At 40.5% G+C, this 20,090-nt stretch overlaps 1 protein-coding gene and 1 pseudogene across 1 annotated transcript; one reads left to right on the forward strand and one right to left on the reverse strand.

Annotated features, from left to right (window-relative positions):
- Positions 1–1,364: 1,364 nt before the first annotated feature.
- On the reverse strand, positions 1,365–6,887 carry LOC102475551 (keratin, type I cuticular Ha4). Its single transcript, XM_027774785.1, has 7 exons — positions 6,540–6,887; positions 6,354–6,436; positions 3,826–3,982; positions 2,799–2,960; positions 2,579–2,704; positions 2,181–2,401; positions 1,365–1,449 (listed from the first exon to the last, which is right to left on the reverse strand). Exons 1-7 carry the CDS (start codon positions 6,885–6,887, stop codon positions 1,365–1,367), a joined length of 1,182 nt encoding a protein of 393 aa, XP_027630586.1.
- Positions 6,888–17,324: 10,437 nt separating this feature from the next.
- Positions 17,325–17,661, forward strand: LOC102478639 (protein FAM32A pseudogene; annotated as a pseudogene).
- Positions 17,662–20,090: the final 2,429 nt, after the last annotated feature.

Raw genomic sequence — 20,090 nt, forward strand, 5'->3', positions numbered from 1 at the left:
TAAAAATTCAGAGATGAAGTGGAGAGAAGGATGTAACAGACTCAGTACTTTTGAGGGGATACTTAATGAACACTGGTCTTATTGGAATTACAGGAAATAAAGAGATTATAGATATGAGCAAAGACCTAGAGGAAAGATCAACTTGAAGAGGTAAAAAGTCAGGACAGAGAGTTGACTACATTTAAAGCGTCTTTTTAGAGGACGATGTGTTAAGTATATCAAGTAAGTAACAAGACGAACCACTCTAACAATGATAGTTTTAGTCCAATTAAAAATGATGCAATGACCTGATACCAAGTGAAATTATTCTATGGACAACTAAAAATCTGGAACTTGTACTGAGAAATGGGAGTCAGTAACATGAAGGTACTAGTTCTCCAGGAATAGGAATGTAGAAAGACAGAAACAAAGGACTGAGGATTAATATGCTTTCTTCATTTGGGACAAAACTGAAAATAAGCTGATCAAAAGACAAAGAGAAAATATCAAAGATATTACTAGAGGAAGCAGAGTATGAGGGATTATAGAAACCAGTGAAGGTGCATTTTGAAGAAGGAATAGATATTTACATTGGCAATGCAAGAGCAGCAGAATGGTTGAGAGGATAGAATTATTGCTCTTTGAGGAGTTTCTGTAGAAGCTGATCTTAAAGAAGTTTAGGAGAAAAGGAAGCAAATGATTCCCATCTGATGATGGTGACAGGAGATAGTAATTGGGTTTAGGCAGGAGTCTCAAAATCTCCAAGGGCCCTGCAACCAAAGTAAGATGCGTGTAAGTGTTGAAGGCCAGTTTTCTGCATGGACTACCCCTGATGGGAGGCTTCCAGGAGGCCATGGCTTCCTATTCAACAGCACTTCCAGTGGAGCATAATGACAGGTCAGTCATTTCACCTGGGGGTATTTTTATGAAATAGTCATGATGAGTTCTTTACAGGGCATGAATATGAATGAGAAACACATTTACTATGCCAGAGAAATAAAGTTTATTGGGAAATAAATGAAGTAGCCTTAGCCTCCTTGCATTCCAAAGAATACCAAAGAAGAAAGGAAAGCAGGAAATGAAGTATATACAGGAAACACCCTAAAGTAATAACTGGAGCTCAAATTACAGGGAGCTGAGCATCTTCAGAAACAAAAAGGCTCAACACCCAATGTGAAGGAGTTTTCCAGACATAAGAAGTTGATGGAGTGTGTCTTTGCTTGTTGATTCTGCAACACATTTCAGTGTCTAGAAACATCACAGATAGCATGATGAGGTTTTTTTAACGGCAACTGAGCTCTGAGGAAGGCAAGACCTCAGGATCTTTCCTATACTTGATGTAAATGGCTTCATTGACATCTTCAAAGAGGATACAGGATATTCAATTAACCGCAACGATTCTGAGAGCAGCCACAGGATCCACAAGAGTTGCCACAAGCGTTGGTGGTAGCACATGGGTTGCAGGGGAGGCTGGGAACACAGAGGTTTAAATTAGATTGAGAAAGGTAGTAGAGAGACCTCTAAGACACACATAATGCCTGGTTCTTAATTAAATAACCTATACATTTTCAGTGATTTGAGCTCATTGGAATCAAATTTCGATTATTACTAAATCATTCCTCTCCCAGAATTCCATGTGCAAAGGTGGAAAATTGTCCTTTTAAAAAATACTATCTTGGGACCAGCAGTTAGTGTAATGGCTATATCGCTGAACTCCCATGTAGCTGACCACAGTTTGAGTCCCGGACCCGGTGGCTTAAACTCATGCCGGGCACATGTGTGTGCGTGTCCAAGATCCCAAGAGGGGATTGCAGCATGGCCATCCCCCTTGGGGGGTGATTTCTTGCTCTCTGTCTCTCTGATGAGCACACATGCCCTATAGCAAAAATCTCTCTTAAAAAAAAATACTATCTCATGTTCTTGAATTCTCATAGAACTTAACACAATCTGCTTCACCCAAAAGATATTGTGATTCCCATTCTTCCCATCATCATCTCTCTATCATTAACCCCCTGAGGCAGGAACTGTCCTCGTCACCTCTGCCCTTCCATATTTACTTAACTATCACTGATCACTGGGCACATAATAAACAAATAATGTGTGTTGTTTGGCAAGTTGACTATATGGCCACATGTGTGCCCATATGTATTATGGTTTCACTATATACATTTTTTTCCAGAAATTCTTTGTCCCCTACTCACTTGCAGTCCTCGCCCTCCAGCAGGCCCCGGTACGTGTTGATCTCGCACTCCAGCCGGGCCCGCACGTCCAGCAGCACCTGGTACTCCTGGTTCTGACGCTCCAGGTCACAACGGATCTCAGCCAGCTGGGACTCCACGTTGGTGATCATGCACTGAATCTGGGACAGCTGGGAGCTGTAGCGGGCCTCGCTCTCGGTCAGTGTGTTCTCCAGAGAGTCTCTCTGTGGTAGAAAAGATGAAGAATGTCAGAAAGATGTGCTTTTAAAGAGTTTCTTCATAGGGTTCCAAAGAAGTCAAAAGCTTCAACAGCTAAGGAGATCATGTGGCCTAAAGGATACCCCAGTGACTCTACATCCCCACCATCACACTGCCCACCAGCAGGGCTAAACGGTACATACCAGGTTGTGCTGGGCCTGCAGCTCGATCTCCAGGGCGTTGACCGTGCGTCTCAGCTCAATGATCTCTGCCTGGCAGGTCTGCAGCTGCTCTGAGCTGGACACCACCTGCTTGTTCAGCTCCTCACTCTGAAATACCCAAGGGGACAAGACAAGATCAGACTCTGCCTTAAAGGATCTGGGGGAGCTGAGGTCCAGAGTGGCCATGTGCTTGGATGCCCACCTGCGTGGTGTACCACTCCTCGACTTCCCTGCGGTTGGTGTCCACCAGGGCCTCATACTGACACCTGGTCTCATTCAGTACACGGTTCAGGTCCACAGCAGGGGCAGCATCCACCTCCACATTGAGGCGATCTCCAATCTGGCAGCGCAGAATGTTGACTTCCTGATAGGGAAAAGGAAATGATGAACTCACAGAAATGGGTCTATGCTGTTCTGTTATGTAGAAGTAAGCACAGCACTGTCCAAAGTGCACCAAAAGGAATATCCTGAGTATTCTCAAGGATTTACCCATATTAAGTATCAATAATTTCAAACAATGATCACATCAGTTTCTTTCTCCAAATAAATGAAACTACTTTTATTTTCTGTTAAGACTAAATCCAAACTCCTTAGCCTGTGCCAATCCTCCTCCATTTCTTATCACATTTCTGTAGATACTGCATGCCCAGTCATAACCTGCTCTACCATTTCTGTGCCTTTGCTCAGCCTCTTCCCTCAGATTGAAACACTCAAGTACTGAGGTCCTCCCACTTGCATCTGAGAAGTATACCCTCTCTTCTTCAGGCAGGCTGGGTTATTCTGGAACGTGCTGGTCCTACATCTCATATGGTACTTATTTCACTCTGCCTTATATTGCATCACTTATGTTAATGGCTAACTCTCTACACAAGATCATGAACACTTTAAAGAGCCACATATTATTGGTGCTTTCCCTTCCATCTTCACCTCCACATTCAGGACCTAACAGTGAACAACAGAGAGCGGGGCAGCTCAATGAATGTGCATTCTCAGCTTCTCAATATGTATGTGCATTCTCAATATCTCCAATACCTTCCCAACACTCATCCAGTTGCTTGAGACTTAACAGCTCACCTCTCTCCTTGATATGGAGAGCATCATCTTTCTCTGAGAAAATGCTGAGCTCTTCAAAGAAAGGACTCACTCCAGTAAGCCTGACAGTGAGTGGCTCCTGACTCCCAATACTGAAGGCCCAGCTCTGAAACCTGTTTTTGTTATTTTCTTCTCACCTCCTCATGGTTCTTCTTGAGACACAGCAGCTCCTCCCTCAGGGACTCCACCTGGGCCTCCAGGTCAGACTTGCACAGGGTCAGCTCATCCAGGATCCTGCGCAGGCTGTTGATATCTGACTCTACCAGCTGCCTCAGAGACCGTTCCGTCTCGTATCTGCACACAGAGATTGGAGTAAGAGGATAAGCTAGGATAGAAGCCCACCTTCATCTCCTATGTCTTGCTTAGATAGGATTGGCCAGGACCTTTTCAAACTTCCACAGTTTTCTGCCCTTTCTCTTCCACATGTTTCCTTCAAGCTATGAAGGAGCAGACTAGAGACATCCCCTGACTTGCCCTAGCACCAGAAGGTGCCTACAGAAATTCATGAAATCAAAATTCCCCCTCTGCTCTTAATTTTTCTTGATTAATTTATCACTAAATCCATCCATTCTCAAATAATGACTTATGTTAATCTCTAAATTTGGGGTTTTAAAAAGCCCTTACAGAAGACCAAAAAGCAAGCGGCACTTGAATCTGAACCCTTGACTGAAACTGATTTTACATAACTAACCTGAAATTGCAGATATTACTGAGTCCTATATATACTATATTTTTTCCTTTGTACACATACCTGTAATAAGGTTTTATAAATTAGGCACAAAGATATTAATAACAATAACTACTAATAAAAATACAACTATTTTAACAATACTGTAATTTTAAAAAAAAGAAGAGGAGAAATTAAAAGGAAGCAATGGCTTTCTCTTCCCTCCTAGGCAACATTAGGCACTTAGGATCATAAAACAGTCACAGGGGCCTTGGAGGTCATCTGGCCAAAAAGGCTCAACGTACTTGGTTCTGAAGTCATCTGCAGCCAGCTTAGCATTGTCGATCTGTGCCACTAGCCTGGCATTCTCAGACTTGGCACACAGAATCTGAAAAAAAAGGTCTACTGTGAGTTTCACTAGAACCTGAGGATGTCCTGTTATTCAAAGAGAGCCCACTGCTGCTGAGTCCCCACAAAGCTCACCCCCTCACCTTCTGCTGGAGCTCCTCAATGGTCCGGAAGTAGGACTGGTAGCTGGCGCACACAATGGGATCCTGAGGCTGGCACCGCTCACGGATGCGGCTCTCCAGCTCCGCATTGTCCCGTTCCAGCTGGCGCACCTTCTCCAGGTAGCTGGCCAGGCGGTCATTCAGGAACTGCATGGTCTCCTTCTCGCTGCCATTGAAGGAGCCCTCACAGAACCAGTTGCAGTTGCTCACATTGGCGGGAATGTTGCAGGCCCCAGGCAGGGTGCAGCTGTGGCAGCTGGGGGGCACGCAGGGCCTAGAGCAGCAGCTGGTGCGGCAGCTCAGGTTGGACAGGCAGCAGTTGCACGACATGATACTGGGAGAAGTGAAGGGCAGATGAACTGCTGGAGATGGATGTGGATGAAGTTTGAGTTTCTCTTTCCTCTACTGCCTTTTATACCCTTAATGGTGAGTGGGCTTGGCATTAAGCATAGTTTCCTTTCCTAATGCTTCAGGTAATTTTTCTCCAAAATATGCTAGTTAGATGATTCCAAAGAGTCCCCCCTCAGCCCATAAAATTATTCCATTTAGCTTATGTCACACTAAGGCGCCTCCTGGGTGCTAGTGGTTGGTAAAATGAGTTTCATCAGATGGCTTCAAAGGAAGTAGAATCATTGTAGCCCGAAAGGCTGTTCCCATTACTCAGTGAAAAGGGCAGTCAGGGTCATGGGGCAGAGTTGTTTGGGAATCAGGGTTTCTGTACCTATGAGGTTCTGCCACTGTATTCCCTGGAAAGAGAACACTCTCCTAAGGAACTCTCCTCCAAAGTATGTTTCATTATTGAATTCAACTTGTCCTTACCGCAGAAACTCTCCCTGTATTAGCTGCAAGGATCCTGAGCCTTGCTATTGGTTGGAACTTAGAGAATTTTCCAATTTATGGAGAGATTGGCCACAATTGTGTGTTCATGGTTAGATGAGAAGTTAAAGTGAAAACTAGATGGCTGGATGGGAATGGCAGTAAGGAGGGATTGTCAACCTATAGCCCCCTCCCCCTGCACCCTAGCCAAGTTCTACTTGCTTTGTCTTTTATAAATGAAGTTTAATGGAACACAGCCATGCCCATTTATAAAGGAATTACCTATAGTTGTTTTTGTACTATAATGTCAAAGTTGAATAGCTGGGACAGAGACCAGAGAAGGCCCTCAAAGCCTGAAGTGTTTACTACATCACCCTTTTCAGAAAACTTGCCAACTGTAACTGAAGCAACAGTCTCTCTAAAGATGAGAAAGAGAACTATCTAGAAAGAGAATTATTCTGATAATTCAGAAATCAGAACAAAGATATTAATAACAATAACTACTAATAAAAATACAACTATTTTAACAATACTGTAATTTTAAAAAAAAGAAGAGGAGAAATTAAAAGGAAGCAATGGCTTTCTCTTCCCTCCTAGGCAACATTAGGCACTTAGGATCATAAAACAGTCACAGGGGCCTTGGAGGTCATCTGGCCAAAAAGGCTCAACGTACTTGGTTCTGAAGTCATCTGCAGCCAGCTTAGCATTGTCGATCTGTGCCACTAGCCTGGCATTCTCAGACTTGGCACACAGAATCTGAAAAAAAAGGTCTACTGTGAGTTTCACTAGAACCTGAGGATGTCCTGTTATTCAAAGAGAGCCCACTGCTGCTGAGTCCCCACAAAGCTCACCCCCTCACCTTCTGCTGGAGCTCCTCAATGGTCCGGAAGTAGGACTGGTAGCTGGCGCACACAATCGGCTGCTGAGGCTGGCACCGCTCACGGATGCGGCTCTCCAGCTCCGCATTGTCCCGTTCCAGCTGGCGCACCTTCTCCAGGTAGCTGGCCAGGCGGTCATTCAGGAACTGCATGGTCTCCTTCTCGCTGCCATTGAAGGAGCCCTCACAGAACCAGTTGCAGTTGCTCACATTGGCGGGAATGTTGCAGGCCCCAGGCAGGGTGCAGCTGTGGCAGCTGGGGGGCACGCAGGGCCTAGAGCAGCAGCTGGTGCGGCAGCTCAGGTTGGACAGGCAGCAGTTGCACGACATGATACTGGGAGAAGTGAAGGGCAGATGAACTGCTGGAGATGGATGTGGATGAAGTTTGAGTTTCTCTTTCCTCTACTGCCTTTTATACCCTTAATGGTGAGTGGGCTTGGCATTAAGCATAGTTTCCTTTCCTAATGCTTCAGGTAATTTTTCTCCAAAATATGCTAGTTAGATGATTCCAAAGAGTCCCCCCTCAGCCCATAAAATTATTCCATTTAGCTTATGTCACACTAAGGCGCCTCCTGGGTGCTAGTGGTTGGTAAAATGAGTTTCATCAGATGGCTTCAAAGGAAGTAGAATCATTGTAGCCCGAAAGGCTGTTCCCATTACTCAGTGAAAAGGGCAGTCAGGGTCATGGGGCAGAGTTGTTTGGGAATCAGGGTTTCTGTACCTATGAGGTTCTGCCACTGTATTCCCTGGAAAGAGAACACTCTCCTAAGGAACTCTCCTCCAAAGTATGTTTCATTATTGAATTCAACTTGTCCTTACCGCAGAAACTCTCCCTGTATTAGCTGCAAGGATCCTGAGCCTTGCTATTGGTTGGAACTTAGAGAATTTTCCAATTTATGGAGAGATTGGCCACAATTGTGTGTTCATGGTTAGATGAGAAGTTAAAGTGAAAACTAGATGGCTGGATGGGAATGGCAGTAAGGAGGGATTGTCAACCTATAGCCCCCTCCCCCTGCACCCTAGCCAAGTTCTACTTGCTTTGTCTTTTATAAATGAAGTTTAATGGAACACAGCCATGCCCATTTATAAAGGAATTACCTATAGTTGTTTTTGTACTATAATGTCAAAGTTGAATAGCTGGGACAGAGACCAGAGAAGGCCCTCAAAGCCTGAAGTGTTTACTACATCACCCTTTTCAGAAAACTTGCCAACTGTAACTGAAGCAACAGTCTCTCTAAAGATGAGAAAGAGAACTATCTAGAAAGAGAATTATTCTGATAATTCAGAAATCAGAACTCAAGAGGCAGTGTAGAAGTATAAATACAAAGCACAGATTCTCCAAGAAAGGAAAACTATAAAGAGGTGTTCAGAGCTACAGGGTGACCTATCTTAAATTTCTCTCACCTTATTCCTAGACTTACTCCTTTTTCTGAGAATATTAACATCTCTATGCCAGCCTGAGATGCTCCCAGGACAAGTCACAGTGCCCGTAAGAATGCAACTTGACTGTTGTCCCTAAGAAGTGGACTGAATTTGATAGCTGTGTTTCTCTCTATCACCTCTGGGATCAAGTTACTCTTTGGCTTTTTCATACCCTAGAGAGTCTTGCTATTGCCCAATAATGAATCTAAACAGGGCCTTCTCCATCTTTTTCCCCTGTCATTCTGTCTTTCCTTCATTATGCATAGAAACAAAATCATGGTTCAAAAGAAAGTCCCAAAAGATAAAATATGAGTATTTTATTTTATTTTATTTTATTTTATTTTATTTTATTTTATTTTATTTTATTAGAGGTTTTTGCTATAGGGTGCATGCACTCGCCAGAAAGACAGAGACAGACAGACAGAAAGCAAGAAATTACCCCCCAGCAGGGATAGCCACACCACAATCCCTTCTCCTCCATTCTCCTCTCAGGATCTTGGGCACGCATGCACACGTGCCCGGCCTGAGTTTAAGCCACCGGGTCTGGGACTCAAACCACAGTCGACTACATGGGAGTCCAGCGACATAGCCATTAGGCCAACTACTGGTCCCAATGAGTCATTTAAATAAAGACATATCCAGATTTTAAAAGTAGCATAAGAGGATCAGAAAACAAACTTTTCATTTTATTTATTTGAGTCTTTCCTCTTTTTTTTCATTTTAAGCTGGTAACAATTTAACTTCGAATATGTACAAAAACTACACTTTTACTTCTCCTGTGCACATCCTTTGTTATTGATGTCATGATTTAAGTCTTTCTATATCCATTAACATATTTTAGTCATAGTTATTTTAATTCTTTTTTAACTTTAATACTAGAATTAGAAGTGATTTATCTACCACTATTACAGTATTATAGTAATCTCTCTTTGTCAATATACCCACCTTTACCAGCAAGTTATGTATTTTCATATTCTTTTTTAATTTGCTTTAGGACATGTATGCCCACCAGAGAGAAAGAGAGAAAACTAGAAAACATCCCTCCAGAGGGTATGGCCACACCACAATCCTTATACTCCATTCTCTTGTCAGGATTTCAGGCATGCATGCACACACAACCAGCGTGTTTTTCAAGGCACTGAGTCCAGGATTCAAACCATGCAGTCAGCCATGTGGGATCTAGCTGTCATAACCACCATGCTGCCGATTGCCCCTCCCCCCCATGCTTTTATATTGCTGTTTTGCGTGGTTTTGTTTCAACTTGAAGAATTTCCATCAGCATTTCTTGTAAGGCAGATCTAATGGTTTGAACTGTTGGATTTTGGTTTGTTGTTTACATGAACCACTCCAGGGTTTCCCTAAGAAAACTTTTCCTCTGTTTTCAAAGAACCATTTTGCTGGTTATAGTATTCTCAGTTGGCAGAAATTTTTTCTTTTAGCACATTGAATATATTATCCTACTGCCTTTTAGCCTGCAAGGTTTCAGCTAAGAAATTTATTGATTGTTTTATGGGGATTTCATCATACATGATAAGTAAATTTTCTCTTGCTGCTTTCAAAATTCTCTCCTTGTCTGATTTTTTGGGGAGGCTAGAAGGGAATTATTTTCTATTTATTTATATCGTTTTCTTTTAATTTTTTAATTACTTTTTAAAATTTCTTAAATTTACATTTAATCACTGTTCATCTTTACAGCATTTGAAATTTTTAACAATGTTATTATAATATGTATCAATGTGGATTTCTTTGGGTTCGTCTTCTTTGGAGCCCATTGGGCTTCCTGGATCTGGGTGATTTTTATGTCATTACTTATTTGAATAAAGGTTTTGCGCTTTCTTCTCTCATCTCCTTCTTGGTTTCCCATAATGTGTATATTGGCTCACTTGATGGTTTCCCACCGCATTTTTCATTTTTTTTTTCCTTTTACTCCTCAAACTAAATAATTTCCAATGGCCTTTTAATTCACTGATCCTCTATTCTGCTTCATTTAGTGCATTGATAAACCCCTCTAGTGAACTTTTTCAACTAAGTTATGACATTCTTCAGTAATGTGATTTCCACTTTGTACTTTTTGAAATTCTTATTTTGTTCTTGTTTTGTTCTCCTGACCTCATAGAGCATCTTTGTGATGGTTACTTTAAATTTTCTTTGAGGTAAATCATTTGTAATCAGTTTCTGTCTATTTATCTTGTACCTTTCTTTGAGACATATTTCCCTGTTACTTCATCTCCCTTGACTCTTTGCACTGCTATCTAGGCATTAGACAAAACAGCCACCTCTCCTAGTCTTGATAGACTGGCCTTGTACTTAAGACCTTTATTGGTCAGCCCAGTCAGAGATTCTGGGGGGCCTCTCAAATCTCTGTGCTAATCCAAACCACCATCTTTGTTCCTTACGGTCTCCAGGCATCTAGAATATGCCAGATCTTGTCAGTATTTTGAAATAGGTGAGACAGAAACCCATCTCCCCAGGGATCTTCTAAAAAAGTCAGAAAATTGGACATGTGTTTCAACTCTTTTCTTCCTCAGGGAGAACCTGGAATCTGGAGTTTTTCAGTGGCTCACTCTGCACCAAACCAGAAGGAGGGGGCTTTGGCAAATGGTGATGTGCTAGTTCAAATTCCCATTTTTCTCAATAGCTTGGGTCCCACCAGCACTCTAAAACAGGCAAGACAGAAACTAGAAGCTCCCATCAAAATCTGAGTGTTATACATATGGTCCAATCCTTTTCTTCCATTCTCTCTCAGAAACTGAGAACTGATAGTTTTCTCTCAACATATGGCACTGTGCTGAGGCAGGGATTATTGTGAGTGTATCATAGCTTTCTACCACCTTTTATTTAACTGATTTTTGCACCCACCCAGGGTGTAAAAGCCTCTTAACCAGTTATTGTATTTCTCATAAAAGTAATTCATCTTTATTGATCTGCCAAATCAATGTATACATAGAAACAAGAAGATCCAGGGCTTCTTATTCCACCATCTTGCTGATATCGCTCCCTAAAACACAAACATTTAAATGACCTGGATTCAAATCCTTACCTACAATATGCACTCAGAGAAGTCAGTCTTTTTTTTTTAATCTTTTTTCCATTTTTATATTGTTTTACAGTTTTTAAACTTACAGTTAATCATTATACATCTTTACAGCATAGGAAATTACTTTTGCCAGCATGACCACAGTATGTAGTAGAAAAGTCAAAGATATTAACATATGTATTATCATCAACAGATAAGTTTTCATTTTTGTGTCTTTTTTTCCCTAATCTCCAAGTACAGTCAACTCTTTATCTTCACAAGTTTTGAATCAGCTGATTCAACCAAGTACAAATTAAAAATATTACCCAAAAAATGGTTGTATCTATAATGAACATGTGCAGACATTTTTCTTGTCAGTTTTCACTAAATAATACAGTAGAACAACTATTTGCAAAGCATCTACATTGTATTAGGTATTATAATTAATCTATAGATGATTTAAAGTATACAGAAGAATGTGTGTAGAGTATATGCAAATGTTACACCATTTCATATAACTGACTTGAGCGTCCATGGATTTTGGTTTCTGTGGACACTCCTGGAACCCATTCCCCACATGTACTGAGGGACAACTGTATAAATTCTGCTGCCTACCTCATAAACTTTTGTGAAAGTTAAGTAAAAGATTGTATGTGAACATGATTACTATTTCTGTAAATTTCTTCCTTCCTATTATTGTGCCAGATGGCTCAGGTGAAAAATTTGGTGAAGATTTTACTTTGTTCACCAGACACTTGGGTACATTGTTCCTGTTAACCCAGGGGTGACTGAACCTCACTCACTCACCCTGTAAGCACTAGGAGCACAGAACTCTATTCATAAATTCATCCACAAATAAAATGTAAGTTTTAATATTACCTTAGTGGCTAGAATAGGAAGTTGGCAAATGACCGTTGTTCCCTACATTTTTGCTAAGTTTTCAGTCTTGTGGGTTTAGTTATCGTACTTGACATAGTTCTTGAGGAGAAAACTTCTCCACACAGAATTGTATTGCCACCAAAGCCTCTTTTCTTGTACTGGCATTAAAATGAGATCTACTCATCATCTGGAAATCCTCCAGCTTTACAGCTCTATGCAAGCATTCATAATAATAATGATGGCAGTGTCGTTGATAATGAGGATAATGTTTATGATGGTACAACTATTTCTTGAATAGTTAGGATGTGACAAACAAGATACTAAGCACTTTGGCACATTTCTTTGCTTCTTCCAAAAATCCTATAAGATTAGTCTAAATTATTCCCATTTTGCCTATAAAGAAACATATTAAGTAAGGTTTAGAATTTGCCCAAAATATATCCAATAAGTGACAGAGCTGGGATTTGAACAAGTCAGATGTCTGATTAGTGAGCATGAACACCTAAACACAGCACAGAAACTTTATATTTGGCCCAGAGGTTTTTCTGGTTTTGTGAGGGGAAGGCAATCTTAGATTTATTTCTGTTCATTACCCCTCGATAGTTTTCCCACTTGGGCCCTGTCACCACCCTCTTCATATCCCATCATCTTTACAAAAGTCTCTCTGCCTAAGTCTTTTGCACCCAGTTACTCTCTATGGTATCTTCCTGAACTAAGACCAAGTTTAATTCATTTATTTTTCTCCGCAGAGAAGCAGCCAACCTTATGCATGTTTAGTTGATATGTCCAAGCTAGAAATTACATTAACTTTTCTGAACATCTAAGTAAATAAAAATGCCTATATGCCTAATTCTTACATTTTAACTCTGTAAAGTAAGTTCTGTGCCTTAGAATTAAAGAATTCTAAAGCATAAAAGGCCTGAAATTACAGAGAAGACAAGGTCTCAGATAGCTAAGTTAAAAAAAAAAAAAAGAAAGAAAGAAAAAGAACAACAGATCACTTTCTAGTCAAAAAATCTACTTGGGACCTTCATACTTAATATTTCCATTCTCATCCCAAACGCTGGGTGTGTTCTGGTTCCATTATTGTCACCATGTATCATAGATAAAGAATCTGAAACACTGAGTAAAAATTTAACTTATCCAATATGACATGATTAAGAAGTCCAAGAACGGGACCAGCAGTTAGCGTAATGGCTATGTCACTGGACTCCCACGTAGTTGACCGCGGTTCGAGTCCCAGACCCGGTGGCTTAAACTCACGCCGGGCACGTGTGCGTGCGTGCTCAAGATCCCTAGAGGAGAATGGAGGAGAAGGGATTGCGGCGTGACCATCCCCTCTGGGGGGTGATTTCTCTCTTTCTATCTCTCTATCTCTGTCTGTCTGGCAACCGCACACGCCCTATGGAAAAAACCTTTCCAAAAAAAAAAAAAAGAAGTCTGAGATCTGCCTATTCCAGCACACCTATTGTGAGCTAGAGAGATGAGACATTGACCTAAAGCAGGATATAACAAAACAAAAGAGCTGGGAGAAATCATGAATTCTGATGTAAGCTTTGAGCACACAGATAAGACACGCCTAGACTTCCTGCACATTATTTTATTCCTTTGTAAACTAGCGATGACAAATCCCACAAACTTGCCACAAGGTGTGACTCCTGAAAGTACTGGGTTGAGCTTTTATGGAGGAAAATGCTGTTTGCTCTGGACGATACTGTTGTTCCTTCTGTAGATGCTGACAGCAGCCTCTAGCTTAAAAGTACCCAGATGATAGATTTGACTTCAAATTCAAAGACCAAAAAATTCCTAAACTCTATCCCATAACAAACATAAAATTTTCAGGGAAACAGAAAGAAAAATAAGCAGCAAAATTATTCTTAAGGTAAGCCTGGGGAAAAGTCAGACATCGAAGAATGACAGGCACAGTTGGCTAAAAGCTCAGACCAGGATAACTCAGCCCAATAATACAAGTCGCCAACCAGCATGGACATACTAACTAACCCAACCAATTGAGAAGGCACCTGGGGCCCCCATGAGAAGATAAGCCTGGACCAAAGAGTATCAAATAATGCTGACTAGAGCATACATTCCTGGTACAGAGCTGCATTTAAAGAAGAAAAAAATGATGAAAGACAACAGACAGTATGTAAACTACACTAATGGGCATCAAACAAAAAAGAAAAAAAAAGAGAGAGAGACAGATGACCATATGTTTCTTTTTTATTTAAATTTATTTTACATTCATTTACTGTGTACTGTTAACATCATACAAAATGAATTTCCCACTGTACATTGGCTCGGTTGATGTCAGCTCCCGCCACCACATTTCAGCTGGAATACCATCAAGGTTGGTGTCCATCTACGTTAACAACACTGACTCCATTGATAGTGATGGGAGAAAATAGTGATGGCCTAAAAAGTTCTATTTGCTGTTAATCTCAAAGGACTTTCTACATGGTTTTGATTCAAAAGATTCTCAACATTATGACTTTATTTTCTATGGATTGTGTTTAAAATAAAACATCTCTAGAAAGCAGGGACAAAAAAAATGATAATACTAAATATATTATCTTCAACAGATAATTTTCCATTCTGTTTCTTGTGTGTTCTACTTCTTTTTCTCCTCGCCCGATCCCCTCCCTCTTACCCTTTATCACTTCCCCCCTTCCTTCCACACTGTCTCTGGTATCCTATCACTTCCCACCTTCCTTCCACACTGTCTCTGGTATCCACAGTTGCTCTCCATGCCTTTATACTGTCCAATATTTCAGTTCCTGGATAACCACATTTTCCTACTCTTAAGAAGCTTAGTGGAGGAATCAAGATAACCAACTAGAAACACTCACTATGGCAGCTTTCTGAGAAGGCTAAAAATTTTCAGTAAATGCCTTACTTCCAGTAAAAGAGTGAGGTAAGACTGACTTAGCACAAGAAAAAGACCCTAGCATTTGCATATAGAAGATATACTGCTGAGTAAAGCAAGCCAGGCTATGAAAGAGAGATGCTGTATGTCTTCACTTAATATACCTACTATCCACACTCTGTGGCAGAAACTGAAAGATTAGGGGATATGGAAGTGTGGAAAATAGTTACAGTTAGTGGAGATAGTGTGAGAAGAGGGTGGGAGAAGGGAGAGAGTGAGAGGAAAGGAATCAAAGAGAAAATAGAGAGGTGAGACATTTAGGGGACACAGAATTAGAAGATTGTATGATAGCTTCAACTGGACTAGTGTGAAGCGTATTCATGCTGGGTGACTTATTTTAAGCTATAGTGATGTACAATGATTGAAAGTATAAAATATATTAAAATAAAAATTAAAAAGGAACTATACAGGCAAGGAAGGAGTGGAAAGACATATTCAAAATTCTAAAAGAAAAACTATTTCAGCCAATAATACTATACCCAACAAGATTATCCTTCAAATTGGAAAGAATGAAGAAAGAGAACAAAAGAAACAGAGAAAGGAAGAAAAAGGAGGAAAAGAGAAAGAAAGAAAAGAAAAAGAGAGAGAGAGAAAGGAAGAGAAAGAAAGAAAGAAAGAAAGAAAGAAAGAAAGAAAGAAAGAAAGAAAGAAAGAGAAGGAAGGAAGGGAGGGAGGGAGGGAGGGAGGAAGAAAAGAAGAGAAAAGAAGACAAAAGAAAAGAAAGAGAGAGAAAGAAAGAAAACAAAGGAAAGTAATACGGGAGAGGACCAGCTCATAGCCAAGTAGTTAAGGAAGCTGAATCCCACATGGCCAACTGCAGTTCAAGTCCTGACTGTAGTTTGAGACCCAGCCCTAGTGGCTTGAACAACACACCAGGAACATGTGTGTGCATGTCCAAAATCCCAACAGGATAGAGAAATGCAAGAGAAGGGATTGTGGCATGACCACACCCATTAAGGGGCTCTCTCTCACTGTGTGTGTGTCTCTGGCAAGCACACACATAACCTCTGGCAATAGAAATAACAATAGGGAAGACATGAAATAATTTTTGGAACCTGAAAGTGTTTCCCCTGGTGAAAATTTCTCTTTATTCCATGATGCTAAGCATGTTTAGAACTTTCTGTTTCGGCAATGTCTGTATCTTTGTAATATTCAGCTTGCTGACAACAAACCTTTGTCCCCTGAGGATGGATTCGAGTTTTCTGAACCCATTCATAGAGAAATGTTGTGAATAAAGTAGACAATCCAGTTAGACAATTCTTTAAAAACCTTCATGTGCTCGTAGCTCATAATTTACTCTAAGGAAAATTTGTAAAGAGACTTGCCAAACATTAATTGGAATCTGTGTGTAGGAGATAACTTTGAAGAGTGTCACCGACCTGGTTGTATGCATTCTGCTCTGATTTTTTAAACTCATTCTCCCTCCTTTATAGTGATGTCTTATGTACAACTATAGATAGAACCTGGTTCAAATCCCTTAGTTGTTAGTAACTAAAATGGAATCTGATGCCTACTCCAAAAAGCTTGTGTGGGGATAGATTAAGAAAAAACAGCAATTTGTTAAAATATTTTTCTTGTTTTTTCTTTAAATGGAAATACAAACTTTTATTCCTTCCTGACTCCTCTTGAATTGAAAATATTTGGGAGTATTCTTATTTTGTGGAAGAAGGGTTATTTGTATAAGTTCAATAATGCCTGTTGCATTGAATCAGAAGTTGGAAATACTCATTATTAGACGGGGCTTTGACTGGAATTTCACATCTGAAGATCAATCAGAAAATTATGGAACTAAGGTGGATCTCAAGTAAGCCAACAGAAGCTCTTAGGAAGATGGCCTGGCACCATAAGTAGTACTGCCTGGCAGAGAGGATTAGAGAAGATATATGAAAGAATTTATAACATAAAATAACCTGGACTTCTCCAGCCCAGCATTGTAACCAGTACAGGAAAACATCAATGAGATACCACCTAACCACAGAGAATGACTAAGATTAAAAAAACAAAAAATGATAAGTGCTAGTAGGGGTGTTGTGTGAAAGGGGAACTCTCTTACACTGCTGGTGGGAATGTAAATTGATCCAACCACTGTGGAGAACAATTTAGAGATTCCTCAAAAAGTTACAGAAGAACTACCATATGATCCAGCTATCCCACTCCTTGGTATCCAAAGGACAGAAGAATACTTAATCGGAAAAGTGCTTGCACATCGATGTTTATTGCGGCGCTATTCACAATTGCTAAGTCATGGAAACAACCCAAATGCCCATGAACAGATGAATGGATAGAAAAACTGTGGTACATATACTCAATGGAATACTATTCAGCCATTAAAAAAAAAACTGTCTTTTGACAGGAAGTGGTTGAATATGGATGACTTACTGCTGAGTGAAGCAAGCCAGGCTATGAAGGACAGGCATTGTATGTCCCCATTTAATATATACTGAGTTTCCACACTCTATGACTGAAACTAATTGACTAAAGGATATGGAAACACAGGAGTCTCCTTGGTAAACTAGGCACAGGCTTCATGGCGAACTACGAGCAGGTCCAAAAGGGGCCCCTGAAGCTAAAAGGTGTCGCAGAGCTCGGCGTGACCAAATGGAAGAAGAAAAAGAAGGACAAAGACAAGGCGAAGCTGCTGGAAGAGATGGGGACGAGCAAAAAGAATGAGGAAGAGAAGTGTTGTGGCCTGGACAAGCGGACCCTGGCCCAGGCGGCCTTCGAGAAGATGTAGGAGAAGCGGCAAATGGAAAGGATCCTGAAGAAAGCATCGAAAACCTACAAACAGAGTAGAGGACTTCAACAGACACCTGGATACTCTGACAGAGCATTAAGACATCCCCAAAGGCAGCTGGACGAAGTAGCCTCCTGACTCTGGGTGTGAAGCGGCACTGAGGGGAAGCAGAAGGAAATGCCAGAATTGGGCCCCTTTGTCATTTTCTAGAAATACTTTTTTGTACATAGACCCTTGTATCTTCTGACAGGACAGCATTTTTCAAAGCTGTGTGCCCTCATTCTGGAACTTGATTAAAAGCAAGATGGTCCTTTTATTCCATTTTGGTTTCTCAGGAACACATAGAAGATAAGTCATTTTAGGCCAGCAGGTGGCACAGAGGTTGAAGTGGCTGAATCTCATGTGGACGTCTGCATGATTTGAGTCCTAGACCTGACGCTTGAACAACACACCAGGAACATGTGTGTGCATGTCCAAAATCCCAACAGGATAGAGAAATGCAAGAGAAGGGATTGTGGCATGACCACACCCATTAAGGGGCTCTCTCTCACTGTGTGTGTGTCTCTGGCAAGCACACACATAACCTCTGGCAATAGAAATAACAATAGGGAAGACATGAAATAATTTTTGGAACCTGAAAGTGTTTCCCCTGGTGAAAATTTCTCTTTATTCCATGATGCTAAGCATGTTTAGAACTTTCTGTTTCGGCAATGTCTGTATCTTTGTAATATTCAGCTTGCTGACAACAAACCTTTGTCCCCTGAGGATGGATTCGAGTTTTCTGAACCCATTCATAGAGAAATGTTGTGAATAAAGTAGACAATCCAGTTAGACAATTCTTTAAAAACCTTCATGTGCTCGTAGCTCATAATTTACTCTAAGGAAAATTTGTAAAGAGACTTGCCAAACATTAATTGGAATCTGTGTGTAGGAGATAACTTTGAAGAGTGTCACCGACCTGGTTGTATGCATTCTGCTCTGATTTTTTAAACTCATTCTCCCTCCTTTATAGTGATGTCTTATGTACAACTATAGATAGAACCTGGTTCAAATCCCTTAGTTGTTAGTAACTAAAATGGAATCTGATGCCTACTCCAAAAAGCTTGTGTGGGGATAGATTAAGAAAAAACAGCAATTTGTTAAAATATTTTTCTTGTTTTTTCTTTAAATGGAAATACAAACTTTTATTCCTTCCTGACTCCTCTTGAATTGAAAATATTTGGGAGTATTCTTATTTTGTGGAAGAAGGGTTATTTGTATAAGTTCAATAATGCCTGTTGCATTGAATCAGAAGTTGGAAATACTCATTATTAGACGGGGCTTTGACTGGAATTTCACATCTGAAGATCAATCAGAAAATTATGGAACTAAGGTGGATCTCAAGTAAGCCAACAGAAGCTCTTAGGAAGATGGCCTGGCACCATAAGTAGTACTGCCTGGCAGAGAGGATTAGAGAAGATATATGAAAGAATTTATAACATAAAATAACCTGGACTTCTCCAGCCCAGCATTGTAACCAGTACAGATTGAAAAAAAAAAAAAAAGCAACCACATCAGAGGATTATCTTGATAAAGACTCTGAAGGAAGAAAAAGAGACTGATTTTTGCTAGCAGATGGTGTATCACAGAATACGTGGTAGGCAGGGCTGAATTGAGAAGGTTTATGTGTGACTAGTGTGCTGGGCATTTGCTTTTCAACAATTTGAGTAGTTGACATGTAATTATTTTCTCAAAAATAATTAAATATTTAAAACCATACTATTTCTCTTGTTATAGAGTCACAAAATTATATAAAATTAAAAGAAATATTTTGAACATTACCTTTAAAATTCAGTATTTTTAAATTTTGAAAGTTGTTTATAAACTGTCAAGAACTATGGAGTATGAGCTAAATTTTCTTGATACGTAAAGTAAATGTTTGTGGAAAAATGTAAAAATAAATAAATAAATGGAAGAAAAAAGAAAAAACAGAGACCTGAGTGGTTTCTGATCACTTCAGATCAAAATGATCCTCTGAGGTTTTAGGAAGTCTATGCTTGTCACTTTCATGGAACCTTATTAGTGTAAAATGATAAACACTGATGCCATCAGCCCCCAGGCTTTATCCTTTTCAGAACTCAGAAATTTGTTTTGAGCACCAGTCTAGCTGTTCACAGAGCCAGGGATCTGTGCCCTACAGTAGCAGCACTACCTGGGGACTAGTTTTGCTCATTTTAACAAACTGGAAATAACTCATAGTCAGGAACTGTGTCTATCTTATTGTGTCTCTCCCCATCCCATCACCTAGCATCTGCATAGAGTAGATATTCAACAGATTCCGGCTGAGTTGAATTGAGAAAGTCCAAAGTATCGAATGAAGAGTTGATGGAGTCTTCCCTAGGACCCAGATCATCCTGGGAGGGGAAGAAAGCAGCTGGAAGTCCAGGCTAATAGTGATCTCTTCACACAAGGAAAAGGAGGAAGTCCTGGACAGGTCAGGGCAAGCCAGAGAGTCCTCTCACTGCATTTCTGCGACTGCCTGGACTATCAATAACCGAGCCAGCCCTGACCCCAAACTCC

This window comes from Tupaia chinensis, unplaced genomic scaffold (genome assembly GCF_000334495.1).
Source record: "Tupaia chinensis unplaced genomic scaffold, TupChi_1.0 Scaffold000477_1, whole genome shotgun sequence".
NCBI lineage: Eukaryota > Metazoa > Chordata > Mammalia > Scandentia > Tupaiidae > Tupaia > Tupaia belangeri.